General features: G+C 30.4%; 1 protein-coding gene across 2 annotated transcripts in view; it reads left to right on the top strand.

The window, feature by feature from the left end:
* Positions 1 to 4810: 4810 nt before the first annotated feature.
* The window catches only part of LOC149483383 (uncharacterized), a 32057-nt gene continuing 13683 nt past the window's right edge, over positions 4811 to 23184 (top strand). For both annotated transcript variants that reach the window (XM_089702949.1, XM_089702948.1), the window contains exons 1-2: positions 4811 to 4885; positions 19818 to 19901. In XM_089702949.1, coding sequence (XP_089559075.1) covers positions 4825 to 4885; positions 19818 to 19901 — 145 coding nt within the window. In that variant the 5' untranslated portion in view covers positions 4811 to 4824. The remainder of the gene's footprint in view (positions 4886 to 19817; positions 19902 to 23184) is intronic.

The following is a 23184-nucleotide window of genomic DNA, read 5'->3' as shown; positions in this document are numbered from 1 at the left end:
ATAATATAATTTTGAAGTGAAACTACTTTAGGCGCGTTGAGAGCATAATGTAAAGGTCGCGTCATGGCAATATCGTCACGTCATGAAGTAACGCGACAGTTTTGGTATCTTTGAATCTTGTTTTATTATAATATACGTATCTTTTATTAAGGGCTAATACTTTGTCATAAAATAAATGAAACCATTAAAAGCCTGTCAAGGACGATTCAGTTTTTTACAAAATTATACTACCTTCACTAATTATTTATATTTTATTTCCATGTCATTAATAACAAAAATTACCTTTAAATTAAAATGTACATAACCGTTATACATGATTCTCATGGATATCAAATAATAAATGTTCTCAGATATACGTTCATGTTGCTATTTATTTTGCTTTCATTTGCGATTAAGCGATTCGTCGAATAGGAACAGAATTTTATGTTCAAAATTAACAAAACACTTTGAAATGTGCTAAATGTAACAATAATACCAATTTCCTCGAATAATTAAATAAAAACATTCGTTACAGAAAGGGTTGATATACTGCGGCACTAAATTTAACAGTGAAAAAATATTAACAAAATTTTATGGCCTTGAAATTATTGATGTAAATAAAAAAAAACATTACAATAATAGATCAAATAAAAATTAAACCTAATTCTTTGTCATCCTTATAAATCGTAAAATAAAAAAAGTATGATGACTTAATATTGCATATTTAACATTTAATTATGAAATATTCTTCTTGTACATCCTAGTAGTTAGATCTGTAATAATTTTGAAAGTATAACCAAACCTAACATAAAAGTGAGATTACAGTTGATTGGAAAATTCACAAGCCTCTGAAAATTTGCAACATTGGCTGTGTGTAGAATAAAGTTGGGTACTGTGGCATGCAAATGTAATCATCGTTAAAAACTAGTTTGAACTTATATGAATTTTCATTTACCTTTAAAACGACTATTAATTAAAGTATTGAAATCGATAATAGTAGGTACACCTACTTCATAATTCCTACAGAATTATCCTGAAACAAAATAGTATTAATTTTTTTTTGAAAATTCAAAATTATTCCAGTTTCCAAAAAGTGAATTTACATTTCAAAATAATATTTTATGGCATAAATTTGTCTATATGAGCTACTAAAAAAAAATGCGTCGACTACGCATTTTTTTTTAGTTATAGAAAAGAGTCATACTATCCTATATTTTATCGAGAAAAACCGAGCTAGTGGAATATATTTCTTGTATAACATATCCAATGGGAGTATATAATTAATATACTTTAACAAACACGCGAAATTGTATGCTAATTTATTCCGCTGCAACTCACGAATTTCCGATGCCATTTACAACTCCATTGTATTTATCGTTTCAAATGTGTATAAATTAATGTTATTTTAATTAAATAGCTTGATTTTAATTTAATGCATTTACATGCCTTTATGGGGTAAATTTTAACAATTGCAAATGTTAATTAAAATTTAACTTAGTATTTAAATAATTATTGTTTATAAATCGACCCCGACGCGGTCAAGCTATAACACACATGTCACACACATTAGATAGATACACTTGCTATTCGCTAATAACCTATAAATTGTTATAATTTTATCAAACGCGCACTTAAGGAATTTCACATTTCACACGTAAAAGTTAAAAACTAATTAAAACGATCTATGCATTTCAATCACAACGGATAGTACTCGAATGTGTCAACAACAGCGCTAAGCATCGAAAACTAAACCATTTTTTGTATAAATATATTTTCACTGAGGATTTTAAATTTTAATAAGTGTTGCTTTTAAAAACGTATTTTTATTCAGTTTGAGAAATAACTTTATTTGAGGCAATGTTTAAAAATACTTGCCGTAATTATAAGAAAAGATTACAAGATTACATCTATGTATATTCGTAGCAGAAGTCACAAAGGTATAGGTAACATAAAACGTTAAGACCCTGAGACGCAACCCTCTGTAACTGTAGATTAATGAATTACTTATAAAGCAGTAATAAAATAACTATCTTAATCTCAGTTTTGAAATTGCACTTATTATTTTGGAGAACCTTTTGAACTTGGTTTGTAACAGTCTACCTTCGTATGATCATATTTTGTCATAGATTTTACGTTTTTTAAAATAACTATTATTTAATTAGCTGTGTGACCAATTAACTACCTATTTTTCTTATAAAACATTCTGAAAGCAACAGCTATTAAATGGTATATATATATAATGGTATATATATATATATATATATATATATATATATTAAATGGTAGTTTTGTTTTTATAGATTCCATGATTCTCTTTTCCATAATAACTAAAAGTACCTACACTTACAAGGCCATCGACATTTGGCTCAATAAAGTTTTAGGAAAAAGTTCCAACGGTACGATTATTTAAACATCATCATACATATATTATATTATGATAAAATTTATATAATATATTACATTTTAGATATTATATTAGTTACGAACGGAACGGGAATTTATCTTGTATGCCGTTTCGGGTCAATGACCTCTCGTATCGAATACAAGTAAATATAAATATCGATAAATCTGGGTTTACGCAATTGATTTGTGAATAGATTTTACTGTAACGTTTGTGTAAATTTTATTGCTTTGATTTATCACAGTGTATTTGTATATTGTATGATAACTATCTGATGTCGTTACTGTATTATTTATTTGGTACAGTATCAACAGAGTTTAACTACAGTACCTATCTATCTATAAAGTATTAGTTGTAGATGTATTTATGCTGATCAAGTCTAATCGGTGTGAAAATATAAGGATAATTGTTTTTTCTCACCAATAAAAATAAATAGATAATGTTCAATTGCCTTGAATTAATTGCTGATAAATTTTGTACAGCTTTAATTGTCTATGTTTTATTTAACAAGAAATTAGATACGATCCAAGTTTTTTTTTTGTGAAATAAAGTTGATCTCATTCATTAATTTTATACAAATGGAAAATGATACTTTTAAACTTATTACGGTTCTCGTTTATTACGAAGAAATCAAATTATTAAAGCTCGAAATGAACTTTATAACTCATTTTCAGATTATTCACAATCTCCATTTCGATAATACGATTTAAAACGTGAGGAAAATAACTTAAATAAAGTGCTTTCAATGGGCACTTAATTACGATGAGAAATTAATCGGAATGTGTGCGGAACGAAGATTTAAGAAGAAGTTTGTTTAGAAATAAATTGTACAGTGTCGGGTTTGTAAACAGCATCCTGGCTTTCCCATTGTCGGAGGAAGCCCGGATGCTGGTCAAGATCGCGGAAGTAGGTTTAAGGAAATTGTGAATTGCTATGTGTGTGTATGTTATTATTGTAATATGCCTCAACAGGGCGATGTTATCGCAAAGCGATAAAGCCCTTCAAATAAAAAAAAAAATGTTTTGAAGTGAAACTTCTTTAGGCGCGTTGAGAGTAAAATTTCAAGGTCGCTTCATGGCAATACCGTCACGTCATGGAGTAAGGCGATGATTTTGGTATCTTTGAAACATGCCAAAGTAGTTTCACTTCTGACACGTGTACTCAACACACGCTCTTTTTAATATTGCACTTGAAGGGATTTTTAGAGCCCACTTATTCTACTAATTCACGATACTTTTAAGTTTTAACCAACTTAATCGGACTATCTAGGACATAGTAATACCACAGTATTACCACAGACTAATAATAATATACTACGTATTACAATATTATTTCCATTGTAATACAGTGGTAATACTCTATTCATAATGTATGAAATCATATAATTCGTAAGATAATGATCGTAGGGATAACGAAAATTAAATTCTAAAGGGTAAAATAATATTCTAACAGTGCTCCACTATATCATTCAATTAACTAAAAATGTTTTTCCATTATAAAAATGTACTATTTTGTTAACACAAGAGTGAATACAAACATTTCAATTATTGTGCCAAAACATGTGTATCGCCACTATTTCAAATAAAAGAAATGAATGAAATGTTCACAAAAACGATAAATATTCTGTACCAAAAACGTAATAATATCTACTAAATAAATATATAATCAATTACAATACTTACTTAAAATAAATGGCCAGTTTTACTGTGGTTTTACACTAGGTATAGAAACAATTTTCTAACACATTTTAATTTTTTCACTATTTCTAATTTTAAACACTTAAATTAGATAAACATTTTAAAAATTTAAAATCTCACCTTCGTTAATCCTACATCTATTTATTTGAATAATATTTATTATGTATTTCAAATATTGAACCTTATTCTTTTTTTTTATTAAGTATTTTTTTTTATTATTTAAAAGTAAAAAAAATAAACTATAAGTAATAAATTATTATTTATTTAATTTTAAAATTATTTATTTTAAAACAAATGAAAATACAACATTCTATACAATCAAGTTATAATTATTAATTGTTTTTTTTTTGGTATACCGGTTCCATAAAGGTCGTAGTAAAAAAGTTACAGATAGAAACGTCAAAACGAACATTGGCATAAAAGAAACCCGCGATTAAAAAAAAAAGAAAAACGAAAAGTCGCGCCATCACAAAATAATATCAAAGATGGTGTCGACGTCGAGTGAACCAACCAGTGCTACGTCGTAGATGGACGTAGCCGCGCGTCGCGTTCGGGAACCGCTCCGCTCGATAGAGAATACGAAATACAAACTTCAAATTATAACTTTTTAATTTTCGAACGTTCAGTTATTTCTTTTTTTTTATCACATTCCAAACTTAAAAATTAAGAATGTGGCATTGTACATGGATAAAATAAAGAGTTGGATATTAAGTTAGTTGTTTTAGAAGTTATTTATTATTTTGTAAAATGAGTGTCGAGTTCATAAATTTATTCAAGACGGAAATTGAAAATGAACGAAATCAAAAAGGTAATTTATATGACTTATTGTAATTTATGTACTCGTGGATCTAAGTGTATAATGTATATAATATTTGCTTGCGTGTACCGCCGCACTTTCATAAAATATTATTAGGTTATATTGAAACACATATCCACACGATGTGTATGTTATGTTTTTATTTGTATAAGGACTTCCCAGTAATATATAAATTTATATCTTCAATTTTATCCAATAATCAAGACATCAACTAAATATAAGATACAACATGACAATTATTGTACACCTAGAAAGTAGAAACCAATAAATAAAGTTCGAGCTTAATAACTATAGTTTATAAATACATATCAAATACGTAACTCAATTAAAACTTTTCACTACGTGTACTTAAATATTAAATCATATGCTTTGAAGAATATTCGATACTTAATTACGAGAATGCCCAAAAGTATGGACGTATCGACTGAAATGATTTTTGTAGTCACGCGATGACCTTTGTAACGTAGGATATATGTGTGGTAATGTCTCAAATGTGTATTGACTGAATTTTAAATGTTCTAAATTGCTTGTGTAATGGATTTGCTTTAGACTGTGGCTAACACTTATTGTATGGAATATATGACTGAAAATTTGTAGTATAAAAACAAAAATGAAGTAACTATCTGAAGGCAAAAATAAAAGGTTTAATTTAGTAATGCAAGCAATTATTAAGAATATTGTTTTTGCGTTATTTTGTCATATATAATTTCAAAACGAGTGATTGGCCTTTTTATCAATTTTACTGTAAATTCGTTTTAAAAAAGATGTACATCTTTTAGTTAACTACAATTATTTTTTTATATTATCATTTAACTTATACAAAATCTTAATCACCACTCGGTTCAAGTTTTATTACATTGAAAAAGTTTGGATAACTAGTAATCCCTCCTAATTTTGAACAAGAAAAACCTAACTTCGTCGTTAGTTTAATCTGTTACAAGAGTTTAGAAATAAAACTTTTCAACATCCTGTATTAGTATTCACTTACGTCATTTGTGGAAGCTTTGAACATATCTTATGAAGATGACCTATATGATATGTAACAGCTGTACGTTATTTTATCAATTTATTCCTTAGTTTATAAAAAGTTTTGATTTATATAAACTTGATATTATAAAGCTGAAGAATATGTTTGTTTGAACGCGCTAATCTCAGGAACTACAGGTCCGATTTGAAAATTCTTTGGGTGTTAGATAGCCCATTCATCGAGGAATGCTATCAGCTATATAATATCATCACGCTAAGACCAACAGGAGCTGAGCCACGCGGGTGAAACCGCGGAGTGCAGCTAGTTTCTTATTTAAAATTTCGTAAAGAAAAATATTCTGCAGAAATATTTTAAGCTTGGCTTAGATTCCGCGGCCGCGCTATAAAGAAGTCGTTCTGTCGCCAACATCAGGGTTGATTAATTTTTGTAACAGTTGCTAAATAATCCCACGCAGCCTTAAATTCCTTGAAGTTCTATAATACCTGAATTATTATGACACAAAAATCCTCAGAATTTGTACCGTTAGTAAATTTTTCTTTGAGGGGCGGTCTTTCACAAAGGTTATGAAAAGGTAAGGTTTTATCCACGAAGCAAAAGATAATGTACCTATCTGTTAATGTAAATTTAATGAGAGAGCTCATTAATAATAATTTCAGTAACTAATCCCTTATTTAAAAATATAAATAAGATCTGTAGTACATGATGGTTTCCGAATTTTGTACTGCATATTTTTTACTAAAACTAAAACAAAAGCTTTAATTATTAACTTGCTTTTTTTGAGTATTTTTTTTATTCCAACAAGAAGTTCTGTTGAAAACTAAGTATTACTATATTCACTCTTTTAAATACTTTTAATTCATCGAAACTCTCAATCCTTTAAATTGTTTCACAATGTGCTTTTACTACTTTAACGTAAGTTTTATAGAAGCACATGACTTTTGTACATATAAAGAACTAACAAAACTAATTGCCCTCTCTATTTAATTTACTAGCTTCCGCCCGCGACTCCGTCCGCGCGGATGTCGGTTTTCGCGTGGATGGTTTATTTCTCCATTTTGAGTAACTCTGACAATGACATCTTATAAATATCTATTGGACCCAAATACGGCTAGGCCTATAATAATACGCAACGTGTTCGCGGTTCTACAGAACAACGTCTATGGATAAAACTGAAAAATTAAAATTAATTTTTTTTCTACGTATTTTTCCAGGATAAAAAGTATCCTATTTTACGTCCAGGATAATAAGGTATAATTATACCAAGTTTCATCGAAATCGAACCGGTAGTTTTCACGTGATGTCTTCACATACAGACAGACAGACAGACAAAAATTTTTTTAATCACATATTTGGGTTTGGTATCGATCCAGTAACACCCCCTGCTATTTATTTTTTCAATATTTTCAATGTACAGAAATGACCCTTCTACAGATTTATTATATGTATAGATAAAAAAAAAGATTATAGTTTTATAAATATTAACCTGAAAATTTAGGACATGATATTTTAAACATGGCATTTATTTGCCTACTAAAATAAATAACGCTCTGACAAAGTTGTTCATTATTAAATTAGATATAGATCTTTGATAATACTTGAAGTATTAAGTACCTATTGCGTGTGCTGTGACATATAATTAATAATAATAATCACGAAACTACTAAAGAATAATCATTAATCATAACTCGAAATTTTTGTGTTTGCAATTTTTTTTAAGCTATTGCATAGCTTCTATCGCGGACCTTGAGCGCGGGGACCGAATCCAGAAATTCCGTAACGAAAAAATCTCACGCTCCCCTCTCCGACGGGCACGGAGGTGTGGCTTGAAGGCATAGCATGCAATAGCTTTACCGCGGCAGTCCCCGAGTGCCACACGTCTTTTTTTTTTTGAAGTGAAACTTCTTTATCGGGGCTGGAAAAAAATTTAGTGTAACATTTTTTTGTTACGCGCCATCTTTTTCTTATCCCTACCTCGCGTCATTCGACGTATTTCTGTAAAGTTGCATATAGTAAATTATTTTTTGAAAAATAAGGTCATAAAGAAGTTTCACTTCTTACGTGTGTACACTAGTACACGCTCACATTTTTTTTAATAAACGCAACTTGAATTGAAAATATAGTATGTACTTAGATAGAAATCTTACCAATCATTATCTGATTCACAGTATTTTCTAATTAATCTTAAAATACTTTATTTTTTGTAAGAATAAGGGAAAATTTACATATTATTGTAATATGATTTTTTTGTCCTCTCCTGTCGGCTGTCACCCATAAAATATAAATACCTACAGCAATTTATGTTATACCATCGTTTTGGCTCACTGAAAATATACCAAAGGTAAAATTAAAAAGAGCAAAAGTTTAAATAAAAAATTGATCGCACATGTTCTATGTGTAGTGTGCATAAATCAGTAGGTACACCGAACAAATATTTTATTCAAATCGATCGATAAGCCTTCGTTCGGAACCATTGATTTAACTGTCTGTTTATTTGATGTTCGCTTGTGACAGGTTTAAATGAAAGTTACATGTACATATATCATTATTTATTATATTGTTTTATTAAATACATGTTCTGTGCATTTCTGTCTATTTAGGTATTTATACAGCGTGTTTAGAAATTACTATTCATTTCAAAACCATTTTTTATTAGCCAGTATCATTGGTATCGTGTTAACGCTTTCTTTTTCGAGAAATAAAGTAATTATTATTTAAAAAAAAATCTTGAGTTTTTTGTATTGACAATTTACTACACGTAGTAAGTACGTACTTGACAATTTGAAATTTTACGTTTGCGTTCTAATATCTTTCTAATGTAAAATCTTTTTAATATATTATACGTGCATGTATTGTTTTATCATAAGAATTGATCGCATAAGTGTAAAGTTTATTCGAAATTAACCTCCGCTATAAATTGTGTCATGTTAACTAAATTATATGGACGATAACGTTGGCATATAGTAATAACGCTCTTGCATGGTATACGCGACAGTTAATTTTATCGTAAATTACACTTATGAGAAAATATTCAGATTAAAAATATGCATAGGACGTGTAAATAATACCTATTTTTAAGTATATTTTAATAAAAATCTCTCAATTCACCTTAAATTTCAGAAAATAATATTGTGTTAACAAATTATCATTATAAACCACAAATAATTCTGCTGTTGTCTAACTTTGTGTGTGCAATAAAGAGTATATAAATAATTTAAATAATAAACTACACTATGAACATTTTACAATACGTTTTATTTCAATGAAATACATGTCTAAGAACTTTTAACAACATTTGTCATTTTATATAAATTTTTATGTCTTCAGAAAATGCTTCTTTTGTGAAGACTCGAATGAAATCTTTTATTACCTAAGATCTAGGTTTTAATCGTAACTTTAGTGTGTGCTAAGAGTCTTCTTAAACCGCACAATGGTCATCTTTACAGCTTCACAATGACTTCAAAAGAACCATTCCAATTAAGAAATAATAAATTTAGATAATCCATTTTAGTGTTGCGATACCTGATAAATTATAAAAATGTATTATGATTGAAACATGATCAAATGCGTGTTTATTTAAATGAGGACAAAATAAATTACTAATTAGGGCTTATTCATATTAACGCAATTTTTACACATTAATTTATTTCACGTCTTTTTTATTCTAAAGATAATATGAGGTAACTACTTTCGCATTGAAAATAGTATTAATTGAAAAGTAAACATTCAAAAGCATAAATTTACTATTGAACCTTTACTTCTATAAAAAGACTAGATTAAACTCATTCATAAAAACTCCAGCTATACGGTTCAGGTAAATTTATCTCAAAATGGAACCGTACAGATGTTTACGGAAATGAGAATATGTGTTAACGTCATAGCGACATGCATATAATATAATACAAAGCTTCAACAAAAGAAATTCCCTCGTTTACTGAAGGACGCTAACACGCAGCGAGATGCCGCGGATTCTTAGCCGGCCACGGAATCTCATAATGAAAACCTTCGTCAAAAGGCTAAATTAACAGCCTTCTATAACAAGTGAAGGGTCGTTGTTTTGAGTGCGGTTTAACCGTTTGCGAGCTATTTGAGAAACTCCAGGAATGTAAGGTGAAATTGTATTCGTTGCGCCTATTTTATATTTTAGAAACTAAATAGAAAGAGCGGGAACTGAAGGTTTTGTGATAAATCTCTCTATTGCGTTTGACAACCTACCTACACAGGATACATTGTTACTTGTTAGGTACCTAATATAAAAGGATAGACATTTAGCAGACTGATTATTGTGTTATGAATGCGAATTCAAATAAAGACAATTCGAATGCGTAAATTTATATAATTAAGAACTAGCCGTGGGCATGTATTAATACATTTCTTGAAAAGCGTTGTTAAGATTTCCCACCCTTGGTAAAATATTTGTGTATTATTGAAATATTTGATCACGTGATTATCGCAGTGATTACTGATTACTATTATATTGAACAAGTATGTAACCTTAAAAACGTGTATTCCTAGTGTACAAGACATTTGCTGAAGTTTTTTTTCTCACCTCACCTTAATATTTCGCTTTTACTAGGAGCATGGCATTAATTAATGTGAAATATATAGTTAACATTAAAAAAGCCTAGAGTATTCGAACAAATGATAAGACCTTAACTTTTTAACATGTTTGTAATCCTCTTTACACGCAATACATTTCACAAAGATTTTGTAATTGATTGATTTGTTTGGGTGTTGGATGCGTTTGAAGTCTAATAATAGTTTGATGCTTCTGCTTTCTATTTCAAGACATGAAGGATAAATCTGCGTAACTGTTTTATATTAAATAATTAACGTCTGGTTGTATATTTTGAGAACAAAATTGTGAATACGAATAATAATAAGAAGAAGCTGTAATGTAAAAGAAAACATTTTATTTTTAATCCCATTTTGTTGACACTTTATCTTTAAATAAAAATATGTATTATTTATTTAAAACTGAGTTATAACAAGATTATAATAACACCGCTTCCACGATAGGTTTCACTGTTGTGTGTAACAAGCTGCCTCATTATTTACATTGAATATATTACCATAACATTATACTAATATAGCAAAATAAATTCTATTGCTAACTCGACTCTATTGCTAAAAAAAATAAGTTGATAATCGACATTTTTAGTATGACTTCTTGTTCGCTATTATCCCAAAGTAAACTCTTATCCTTGATATTGATAAAGAAGAAAAACGGAATAAGCATATTTTTCGGGCATATTGTCTCTTCGTAAAGGGATCGTTATTGATAGGACCCCACTTTAAATGTAATACTGCCAACGTAAAATATCCACTGTGTAAACGTAGTTTTATATAGTAAGTAATGTAAGGACATGTTACTTTTTACCGTGGACGAAATCTTGAATAACGAAGTCAAAAGGACTACAAATTATTAAGATCCAGACAGAATATGATCTCCTATTAAGTACATATTCTTTTACCTATCTAGTGATATGAAAATTTCAAGTTCAATCTTATATATAAAATTCTCGTGTCACAATGTTAGTCTGCATACTCCTCCGAAACGGGTGGACCGATTCTCATGAAATTTTCTGTGCATATCGGGTAAGTCTGAGAATCGGCCAACATCTATTTTTCATATGTACCACGGGCGAAGCCGGGGCGGACCGCTAGTTTCTAATATAATATTATCATAAAGAAAGCTTTATAATATAAAAAGCTATTGTAAATTAAATATTGACTTTATTCAATTCCTGAAGTTCTAGACAGTTAAGTTAAGTCGTGCATACGCGAGTACTCACGAATTAAAATGTACTTAATGCATGAAATCTCGTCTCACATGAACATGATCCTCGCATAATTCCACAACAGGATCTGCCACTAACGCTTAACTTGTAATTTGTTACGCGAGCTCAGCTCACGTGAATTTTCAGCGAATAAATGAAATACCAGGTTACTATTTAACACATTCACTTCCCAAAGGATATACCTACTTATGAATCGTGTATTTCTTTTAACACCAGGTGACACGTCTGTTCGTTTGCTACTCTATACCATAACACAACCCATAATGTCGTATAGCAGTATTATTTCCACTGAGATAAAGTGATGACGCTAAACCTATATAGTCATATTTTCATTCTGAAAATAATACTGCTTTAAAATATCATGGTACAAGGGCAGGGTGTTACCATGATGTCTTTAAGCAGGATTATTTCCAGTATGCTAAAGTGATGACGTTAGAAAACATATATAAGTAGCGCTGTCAATTTTCCACATTAGTAATAATACTGCTAAAATATTATGGTACAACTACAGGGGCAGGTGATCCTAAAATCATTACGCTGGATAATGAGCACTCGATTCGAGTACAATTCGGGAAATTATGATGTATTCATGAGCAAAGAATTCGAGACGTGTAAATGTAATTTATGAATTCGAGAGAGAATTTTTAATGAGCGATTTACTTTCTATACATAGCAAATGCGTGATATAAAAATTTGTTGGAAAATAAAGGTATATGTACCTACTCCCGTAAATCAAACAAGAAAATTGGAAAATATTTCTTGAAATATATCCTCAACAATTGTATTAATGTTCGTATGAATGAAATTTATTTACAATCAATATACCTATCACATTATGTTACTACTTTATCTGAAAATTATTTGTACTGAATAATTAAAATTGTTGACATAGGTTAGGTGGAATCATAAATCATGTTGTGGTAATGTAATCTAAACACACCATATTTACGTCATCAGTGGTAGAACTACGCATAATTTATGCTTATGAACCCAAATATAGTTATAATAAATCCATCATGAGCGATAATGATACGTATTTCTATATTTTAAGTACTGTATAATATGGTCAAGTATACTCATATCTCGGATACGATCAAACAAACTTTTTATCACATTGCAATTTTATAACACAGATGTCATTGTTTTATTTCAATAGTAGATAACAATGAGGCATTCTCATAAACAAAGCTACATTAATGAATTTTGTTAAAAAAGTAATAAAGTCGTTTTGACCGCAATTCGGCTCGGAGGCCGATTTCAACGCAGACCAAGCCAAATAAAAAAGTTACTGGCTAGTTAGAGGCGCTGGCTGTTAAAAAAAAAACTTAAAAACGTTATTCCTTTTTCTTTAGAAGATATGAAACGTAGAATATCACTGGGAAATTTTTGATGTGGATTTATTGAATTCAGTCGTAGTTAGCGCTTTCAGAACAATGCGAAACGAAATAAAGAACTTCAAATGTAACTTCGATCTTATCGTTGTTCGATGTGTGTCACTTTGTGCTGTACCAAGTTCGTTTTACTTGCTTTATTTTGCTAGGAATTTACTCAGCTTATTTTTTTAAACAATGCCGCTACCGTTAAAATATTCCTTTACTCCATTGTCTGCGGAGTCATTGTCTATCATGTCGGTTTATTTTCCTTTTCATAATTTTACATAAGTTATGTTTTATTAATAGATAATGCAGTTATTTCACTTCTTCACATTACCTATGAGTAGGTACCTAAGTGATATAATTAGTGTGGTAATGTCACAGACTAACAATAATACCTATACCTACTACGTATACAAGTAATGTGAAGTAGTGAATTGAAGAATTTTAACCATTCTGAAAACGTAAAATCTTATACAATTTTATTTTAACCACAAATATAGTATGTATTTAAAATTTTCATCTAGTCACGTCTTGTGTAGAATATCTCTCTGTAAATTATCCACGCTAACAAAGCCTCGGACAGCCTTTGAAATGTTTTGTGGAGCTTTACAAAAATGTCCAGATTTAGAGATTCTCTATGTTCACTGCGCTAATTACAGTCCTAGTAATTTCAACTTAAACGGACGGACTTTTGGGGACTTGAAAGGAACCCCGCGTAAAAATTGTATTGTCTCGAATAAACCACGTAAATTAAAAGTAGATAATAAAAAACCGTTTTTTTTAGATATTCCTCCTAGTATGACCATAATAATGCTATATATGAAGGTAATATTAGTTTCAAAATAGAGCAAATTTCGGATATTTGTTCAATTACAATACGTGAAATAGAACGCAGGTGGTATTAGAATAAAATATCCAGTCTAATTTCGATCAACTGCACGTGCAACGAGCGAATCGAGTGGATAATGCGAAAATACTATACGATTTTACATATGTAATATGTATTAAAGAAGAATTTGTAGTTTGTATTAGAGAACTGAAAGTTTTCTAATCCATGATAAATATTTTTCAATAAATTCCTGCAATGTATTTTCAATTTGCTTTGAATTTGATTGCAATTTCGTGGCTTCATAATGCAGACATGCACTCTACCAAAATTTCTAATTTTACAACTTTGCATCTCCTAAAAGTATTTGAACTTAAACCTTAATTAGGATAAAATCTCACCACAGTATAATATAAACAACTAACTAGTTACAAAACATAAATGAGGGTAGCAGTTAAAGTCCCCAGTTATTATAAGCATTTTGCGTTCTGCACAGGTGTGAGACAGCTAAAGCAAAATATTAAACAAAGCACTGCCCAGAGGTAACACTTGGTTTATTTTATTAACTAGTTCTATGAAGACATGCTGTGAAATAATTACGTGGAAATTATTAAAGGGAAATGCTTTGTATTTGAATAGGTATTACATATAGATATACATTTAAATAGATAAAGCAAGAAAGAAATTTATTTATAGATTTTAATTATCTTATGCAGATGAATTGAAAATATTCTACTTTTAAAATAATTGTTATATTATAAATGATGTCTATGATATTTTATTTTATAATGTTACTAGCGGTCCGCCCCGGCTTCGCCCGTGGTACATATTTACGTTTTCTCTCCATAAGAACCATCCTTGTACTTCAAGGAATATAATAAAAAAAGAATTATCGAAATCAGTCCACCCGATCACGTGTGATCATAGAGTAAAGTAATACTGTGGGCGCGTGATGCCGTGACTAGGAAAACCCGATAAGAAAGATCATTAATTAAATTTGTTATTAAATTTCATTAAGAAAATACTTTCTCCTTCACGCGAATATTAGAATAAATCGCGCTAAAATCTGTCAGAAAAGTGTATTATAATTCATTTAAATTTTGGTAGAAATGTTCATAAGATTGTTTTATGTCCGGATTAATGGATTATTTTTTAAATAATGATTTATGAACTATCAAAAACTTTCAAACATTGAAAAAACACTACACACCACTTTAATGGCAATAAGTGAGGGTTGCCAACTATCAATAAAAGGGAATGGACAATAAAAGTAACATAAACCGCAAACTCAAGCTTAAACTAGTTGGTACCTATATTCATTGGGTCAATGAATTCGTATATTCAATTTAAACCCCTTAATAGTCCTTACTCCTTACGCTTTCAACTTGAGGTGATGTCTGGTTACAAAAAGGGCGTGTGCTGAGCACACGTACCTACACGTGTCAGAAGTGAAACTTCTTTTGCAAGTTTCAAAGATACCAAAATCGTCGCCTTACTCCATGGCGTGACGGTATTGACATGACGCATCTTGAATTTTTACTCTCAACGCGCCTAAAGAAGTTTCACTTTAATAAATCTAAGATGCAATGTTTATAAAACAAAGTCTGACGGGGACGGGCGACAAAACTCTAGAGATACATTCTAGTCACGAACCTAGTTGAGCCACTGCGGTTTCCATTTAACAAGAAGAGGTATTACTTTATCCAACTGAGTTACAAGACCATTTTTATCTGCCGCCTACGCGACAAGGCAACGACCCTTCTGATCACAGATCAAAGATATTTCCTGTTGGATATAGTCTCATCAAAGGATCGAAGTTATTTGCTACTTTATTTACGTATGAATGAAGATAAATTAAATGGTATGAAGTAATGAAGAAGTGCTATATATATCTCTTAATTAAAACCGACTTTTCGGTTTGTTTCTCGCGAGTTTGAAAGTCAGACAAGTCGACGGAGTTTACATGTGATATAAATCTTTAAAGAAGTGTCGTATACTTAGCATCTTAGTATTTACGGTTCTTCAATAAGGATTTTAATTCAATTTAAGTTTGAAAGCTCTTCAAAGGTTAATGATGTAACAAAATTTTACGTGAATAATTGAATCACACATATCTATATACAAAACTCAAAGGTGACTGATATAGTGATCTATCAACGCACAGCCCAAACCACTGGACGTATCGACTATCGGGCTGAAATTTGCCATGCAGATAGATGTTAGGACGTAGGCATCCGCTAAGAAAGGATTTCCCGAAATTCTTGCGGGAACGGGGAAAAACCGGGATGCACGTACAAAGTCGTGGGCGGAAGCTAGTTTTAAAATAAAATAAGTAAGTGATGGAGATAAACGTCACAAGAACTACATAATTTTATTTATTTATTAAAATATTAATTCAACCACGCTTAAAATTTAAATAGGACGGTTATTTTTCTTTATTACGAATGGCTTTTTATATTATATAAGCTGCATAAGATAAGCAAAGCTAAAATATTAAAGGGTTGGAGATATTTAAGAAGATACTGTGCCAATTGGCACAATTTCGAGGGTTCTCTTTGTATTTCATGTATAAACTTTGTTTTATAACATATTTTAACATTTTTAAATTGGTTTAAAAATGAAATTACAGAAAACCATTTGGCCACAAAAGTTATCTCATATAACTTCATGAATCGACATATCTATTAATTTCTCATCTCCATAATACTCGGGTACCACCAGAAAGACGGTACCCGGTCTTTTGGAAGGCTTACGTGGGGACACGGATCCAACACGCAGAGGCCCTTTTGAGAGTTTTAATGTGTTAAGGGACACCAGCCGCAGCCTGCCCATGACTACACTATAATAGAGATACAGTCCTGGGCAGTCCGCGGCCGAGGTAGGACTATTACAGAAAATGGAAATAAATAACTGGAATATGGAAAGAGGTGATATGTGGACAGGTTACTGGGTCTATATAATATCTATTAATAAATTAATATTATTATAATTATTATTATTATACCTTCTATCAAAAAACATTTAGTAAATTTATACTTGTAAGTACCTAATATAAGCAAAGAATCGAAAGAAGATACCGTCTTATTATTACACTTCATATTTTATATTTACCAAATCACTAGTAGATTTTAATTTTCGATTCAATTTATCAAAACAAAAGGCTGAAAGTAATAATACTTGAATATACGTTGTCCGTCTTATAATATATCATTAGACCAAGCTACAGTTAAATAAATAACAAAGTCAATTTCAAAATCAATGCCCAAGCCTGTGGTTATTTTCGAAGCATATATAATTTGAAAGACCCTCAATATGGAAACGAATTTTAAAGACAGTTTTATGAATAGACCGTACTATTTTTAGACGAGTATGCTTGGTTATTTTTTTTTATGAATGGTCATATGAGAAAAATACATGTATTTTTAGTAAAATTAAGTATAGGTATATATCATTCCTGACGCAATGATTGAAATATTCTGAGAAAGCGGTAATGCCTTAACTGAACATTTGATTTTTACCACCCTAAATTTTATAACAAAACAACTGAGCATTGCATTTACGAACAAATAAACATACGAACATTTCAAAATTTCATAGAAAATAATTTTATAAACTCCCTTCAAGTTCTCTCTTAGTATCATTTGTATCGAAAAATTTGATACCCTCACGATTATGGAAAGTTTTAAAACTCCTCTTCAAATACACGTGTACACTCTCAATTACAAATTTATATAATTTGTGAATTGTTTGGTATTAAGATGAACAGACACACCAATTAGCTACTTCGCAAAGTTTAATTATTTCAGACAACTAGCTACGTTCCTAGCTTCGTTAGAGACCTGAAACTTATGGCTCCGTTTATTTGGTCTGTTTATCGTGTAGTGTTATGGACTGGCAAAACTAGCCTACTTTACTGGTCTAGGTTTCTTTTTTATATAATTTTGCCTGGTCGGTACTATTTTCAATTATCGCAATGTGAACTTTTTTTACGCACAATGTCGAAATATTTTTTTAGTAAGTAGATAAAATAGTGTAAATATTTTTAGTAATAAAATGCTTATAATTTAATACAATAACTCTCTAAATTTCGGTTTAAAAATATAGCCCAAAACACAATTTTAATCAATTTAAATTGCAAACTAGAAAACTATTTGAACCCTTCGAAATTTTGTAGTTATAACATAAATAATTAAAATCAACATGCAATACCATAAAAAAATACTGGTTCCCCAATTTTCTATTCTTAGATTCCAAAATTCTCACTTCTTACGTTCACAAAGGATATGTAATTCCAATTCTCACAAGCCGAGGACTGTTAGTAACCCAATTACCAAGGAAGCCTGCCACCGACGACCATACAGAACATGCGTCTGAATGTAATTATTCCAGTATATTATACCGGCTTACTGGCCTTATCTTAAGCACTGCTTGAGCGAATGTGGGAATTTGCTTGCATAAATCTGATAAATTGTTATTTATTACTCATAAAGTTTACCAAAATTATACGTTTGTAATTCTAATTACTAACTTAGAAAGTAAGAATTTACAAATAATATCAATTTTAATTATCAACAACAGAATTTGGTGTTGTTTACATTATAATAATTATTATGTTATTGTTATAAACGAAGTGAATCCAACTGAATTACACAGTCATTTTAAATATCAAACCAATCAAACTGCGCTTTACTAGCGCGGTCACTTCACATCGATATAATTATAATCTAAACAAACATGGATTTTATATAACCACTAACCTTAATTTCCTTCCTTTTCTGGGTCGGTTCGTTGCCGTTGTTTGCAGAACGATGCACGCCATGCCACAGGCTATAGTTACTGTTAAAGCAGGGCTTTGGCCTCTGTCACCAATGGATATGTAGGCTTTCCAACAGAGAATCGATGAATATCATTTATTTATGAATATTTGCTGCCTGTTTCACAATTTCTGGGTGTTTATCTTATCTGCCAGAACAAATTAAAAAAAATATTAAAAAAATTGTAAACAAACACGTTAAATATATCAACGATTTTATCAACAAGTGGAAAATATGACCTTCAATTAAAGTTATAAAATAAAAACACTGCTCTCATCGATTGTCAGAAAAAAAACTGACAACGAAGCAGATTACAGACTTTCAAATTACAAAAAAAAGAGGGTAGACATACCATACATTTACATAGTAGATGCACCAATTTCACAGCTACCTCCGTTATTTCGTCATGAAAATTGTATGTTTATTTTTTAGTCTACAGACACTTTTTGAAAATAGAATAAACAATTATTCAATTATTCTACAACAGATTAGGCTGATCTAGGCTATCACGTAGATAGTAAAGTTTTTAGTCACTTCTAACAATAAAATTATATTTTTTATCTTAATAAGTAGCACCATTTTTATAATCACATCGGAGGTACAACTGCATATTTCAATGCAAGATTTATCGGGAAAAAATTGTCTGAAAAACACAAATATCTTTTAGGGGACCTTGACTTCCACCTCAACAGCATATTCACGTCTTCATCTAATATTCATCTCTATTTTTCGTACATTTTTAACATACGCTGATACTTTTGGCAAAATGTTCTCGGGTAAAGATAATATATCTTCTACATTATTACTTTACGAGGCATAAGTATCAATCCTCTTACGATCTAAGGTGATCGTAACATCCTGAATTACTTAGGCATTTTTTATCAACTCATCAGTTTCATGTTTTCAGTTTGAGTTGTTAATTTTTACGTCGATCAAATACTCTTCTCGCTTACTCTCGCTTACTTTTTAACCGACTTAAAAAAGGAGCAGCTTAGCACGTATCTAATATCCTCCAAAGTCAATTATTATACAAATTATATAACAATAAGCTATTAAAATACTAACGACGACCTTAAGTCTTAAGATATCTCGATTTATTATTTAATACATTTTTTTTACAGAAAACAAAGACTGGATGAGAGGAAGCCGAACACTGGTTGCAAAACGTTACAGATCCAGAAGGGGACGAGCGAAACGACAAATAGGTAAGATACATTTCATTCATTCTCATACAGATGTAAAAGTCTATAAAAAAATTATAACAACAGAGACATTACTTAGATCCAGTTTCATTTTAAATATTTCTATACTCTGATTTATATTACATGTACCTACCTACTTGTATTTTGATAAAAATTTGTTGTTGTTTTTGTATCTTAAAAAAAATTGATGCAATATTTTAACGAGTATCGTAGTTATCGACTTTAACTAGAAAATTGAAAAAAAAAATCAATTAGGTAATAGAAATAAGATAGTTTATATTGTGCATATATCCATACTAATATTATAAATGCGAAAGTAACTCTGTCTGTCTGTCTGTTACTCAATCACGCCTTAACTACTGAACCAATTTGCATGAAATTTGGTATAGAGATATTTTGATATCCGAGAAAGGACATAGGCTACTTTTTATCATGGGAAATAGGATAGGTTTTATCCCGGAAATCCCATGGGAACGGGAACGATGCGGGTTTTTCTTTGACTGCGCGGGCGAAGCTGCGGGTGGAAAGCTAGTAGTTTATATAAAATTCATTTGAATATGGCATAAAATATTTCCACGTCTAGAAATTAAAATGAACGTAACACATATTTTAATATTCCAGTAAGAGAATACATTTTCATTAATAGCATTAAGACACTAAGTAGTGACTAGTGATAAGTGAGGCAGTTAGTTATATTTAACCACAGCTATTCTCGTATAATTTCATAACCACATTTGTTCCAAGAATTCTTAAGAAAACATTAACTACACGTAAAAGGTTGATTGTTTTTTCTCAGAGAATATTTCTCAGAGAATTTTCTCACGAAAACTTTATTGCCTTGAAAAACGAAAGGGAATGCTGGGTTTGTTTCACCTAAACCTGTAACAAGTTTGGATTAGAATTCCCAGAATATCTTTCTACAGCTCAGAATACCAAGATTAAATCTGTGCAATAAGAGCTGAGCATACTTAAAAATGTTTTAAACATAAAAAAATGACTGTCTTAATAACTGAGTGACATGAACAGAATAGCAAATTTAAAGGATTTGTAATTTTGCACTGCATTTTGTTTGTTTTGTATGGAGAAAGAGAAAGGGTAAATTATGAGTTTTGAAACTAAATCGATAATATGTATGTTTATCTTCTAGTTATTAAAAAAGTACGTGTTAAAATTCAAATAATTTAGCAAATTAACTGTGACCATTTCAATAAATCTACTAGCAGAATGAACAACATCAGATTATATTTAAAACATATGCTTGTTTCGTAAAATGACTTTCAAAAATATGATAAATGTGCTAGTTTCAATTTTCAGGAACGAAACGTTCTCGTTCAACACTTGATGTACGACATAACGACGTCTCCAAAACATATTGCCGAAAAGTAATATTATAGTTTTATGATATATCGACTTCCTTATGTTAAGACATAAATATTTTCTCTGAAGCTTGACACCATTCTATATAAAATATACTGATGATTTAAAAAAAAAAAATATGAAAGCTTTAAAAACAACCACCACACTCGGATAGCGGTGATGCGTAAGATTAGAGCCTAATTTCTACAGCCGGTGGAGACAAACAGAATGAAAAACCATTCTATTTCATGTTCAAGAAGAAAATTTACATTCTTCACCAAGAAATTATAGTCGCAATTTACATTTTTAAATAAATATAACTAATTGCCTGACAAATGTTTAAAATGAGATTTTGGTTTTTTATTTGGCTATAATATGTAAATTTATTGTATAAGCAATTAATTACATTTAACTATTATTAATTACCTATACATTAGTTATCACGCAAATTAGAGGTATAGTAACGCCTACACGGCCTACACCAGCCTACACTAACAAATTGATGTCGAAGAGAACGTTAGTCATAAATTGGCGTGAAATCGCAATTAAAATGAAATATTGTTTTGACGATATACCTATAAATTTTTTATTTGTATAGTATATATAACATCTAATAAGCTTTTTAAACTCCATTTCTTTTCTAAATGAAGTACCTACATGATGAATTAAACATATCTATTCCTGGCAGAAATGAAATCCGGCTCTACTCAAAATAAGACCGTTTTATTACGAAGAAACTGCAATGCTGTGTTTTCCAGGATTTATATTCCTTGCAAAGTAAATTACATATTTTTGCCCTTTCAGGCACAACCCTTGTTATAAACTAATACGTATATACTATCTCAATATATTGTAGCTCCTTACCTAATTATAAGGTCTCCAAGGCACTCCCAAACATTGACATAACAAGGTCAATTCATGTGACAAATTAGTGGTGCGTGCTTCCGCTAAAGTTGCTTGATTGATTGCCCAAACAATGTATTACCTTTATATCCAAATCATTAGTGTTTGTCCCTCTTTAAGTATTTAAAGAGGGTCAAACACTAATGGATATTGTTTACACTGATTTGCAATTAATCTTGAAACTCTAAATCATTTCAGCTGATGAATTTGTTTGATTGAACGCGCTAATATCAGAAACGAATTATTCTAATTTAAAAATTATTTTTGTGTTGGATAGTTATACGGAGATCGGAGGGTTTATAGGCTTAATAATAATTGACCAATAGCAATTAAAAATGTTGCAAAAGCGGAAAAATATTCCTTCTTGAGATTTATTCCTGTGATCTCCTTTTTGCGGTTTTCTTTACATTTTAATTGTAAGTGCTGGATTTTACTTTATAGGTTACTAGATTTCCGCCCGCGGCTTCGCCCGCGTTTTCAAAGGAAAACCCGCATAGTTCCCGTTCCCGTGGGATTTCCGGGATAAAACCTATCCTATGTGTTAATCCAAGTTACCCTCTATATGTGTGCTAAATTTCATTGTAATCGGTTCAGTAGTTTTTACGTGAAAGAGTAACAAACATCCATACATCCATACATCCATACATCCATACAAACTTTCGCCTTTATAATAGTATTAAGATTAAGATTATTCTTTATAGGATTATCCTTAGATTAATGCATTGTAATGGATTCTCGTGATAATCATTTTTTGTAACAATTCCTTCTTATGGTATTTATAAAGTAATATTCAATTCAAACAATATCATATAGCCTTGATATTCTACACATATAGAAGGATATATCCTGCAGTATTCGGTATAAGAAATTTGCAAAACCTGGTTGCATTCAGGTAGGTTAATGCCATTGCATGTCCAAAGGAAATACTATAGAGTGCAATGAACTTTCTCAACACATTTTCTCGACTAGAATGGGTAAACAGACATTTAAGACGGTTTCAGCGGTACGATAAGTAACATTGTTTTAT

This window comes from Colias philodice, chromosome 13 (assembly GCF_061535455.1).
Source record: "Colias philodice isolate Cphi_HAF_F1 chromosome 13, ilColPhil1 Martin Lab GWU primary, whole genome shotgun sequence".
NCBI lineage: Eukaryota > Metazoa > Arthropoda > Insecta > Lepidoptera > Pieridae > Colias > Colias philodice.
The sequence above is the reverse complement of the archived record's forward strand: the minus strand, read 5'-3'. Positions and strand labels throughout refer to the sequence as shown.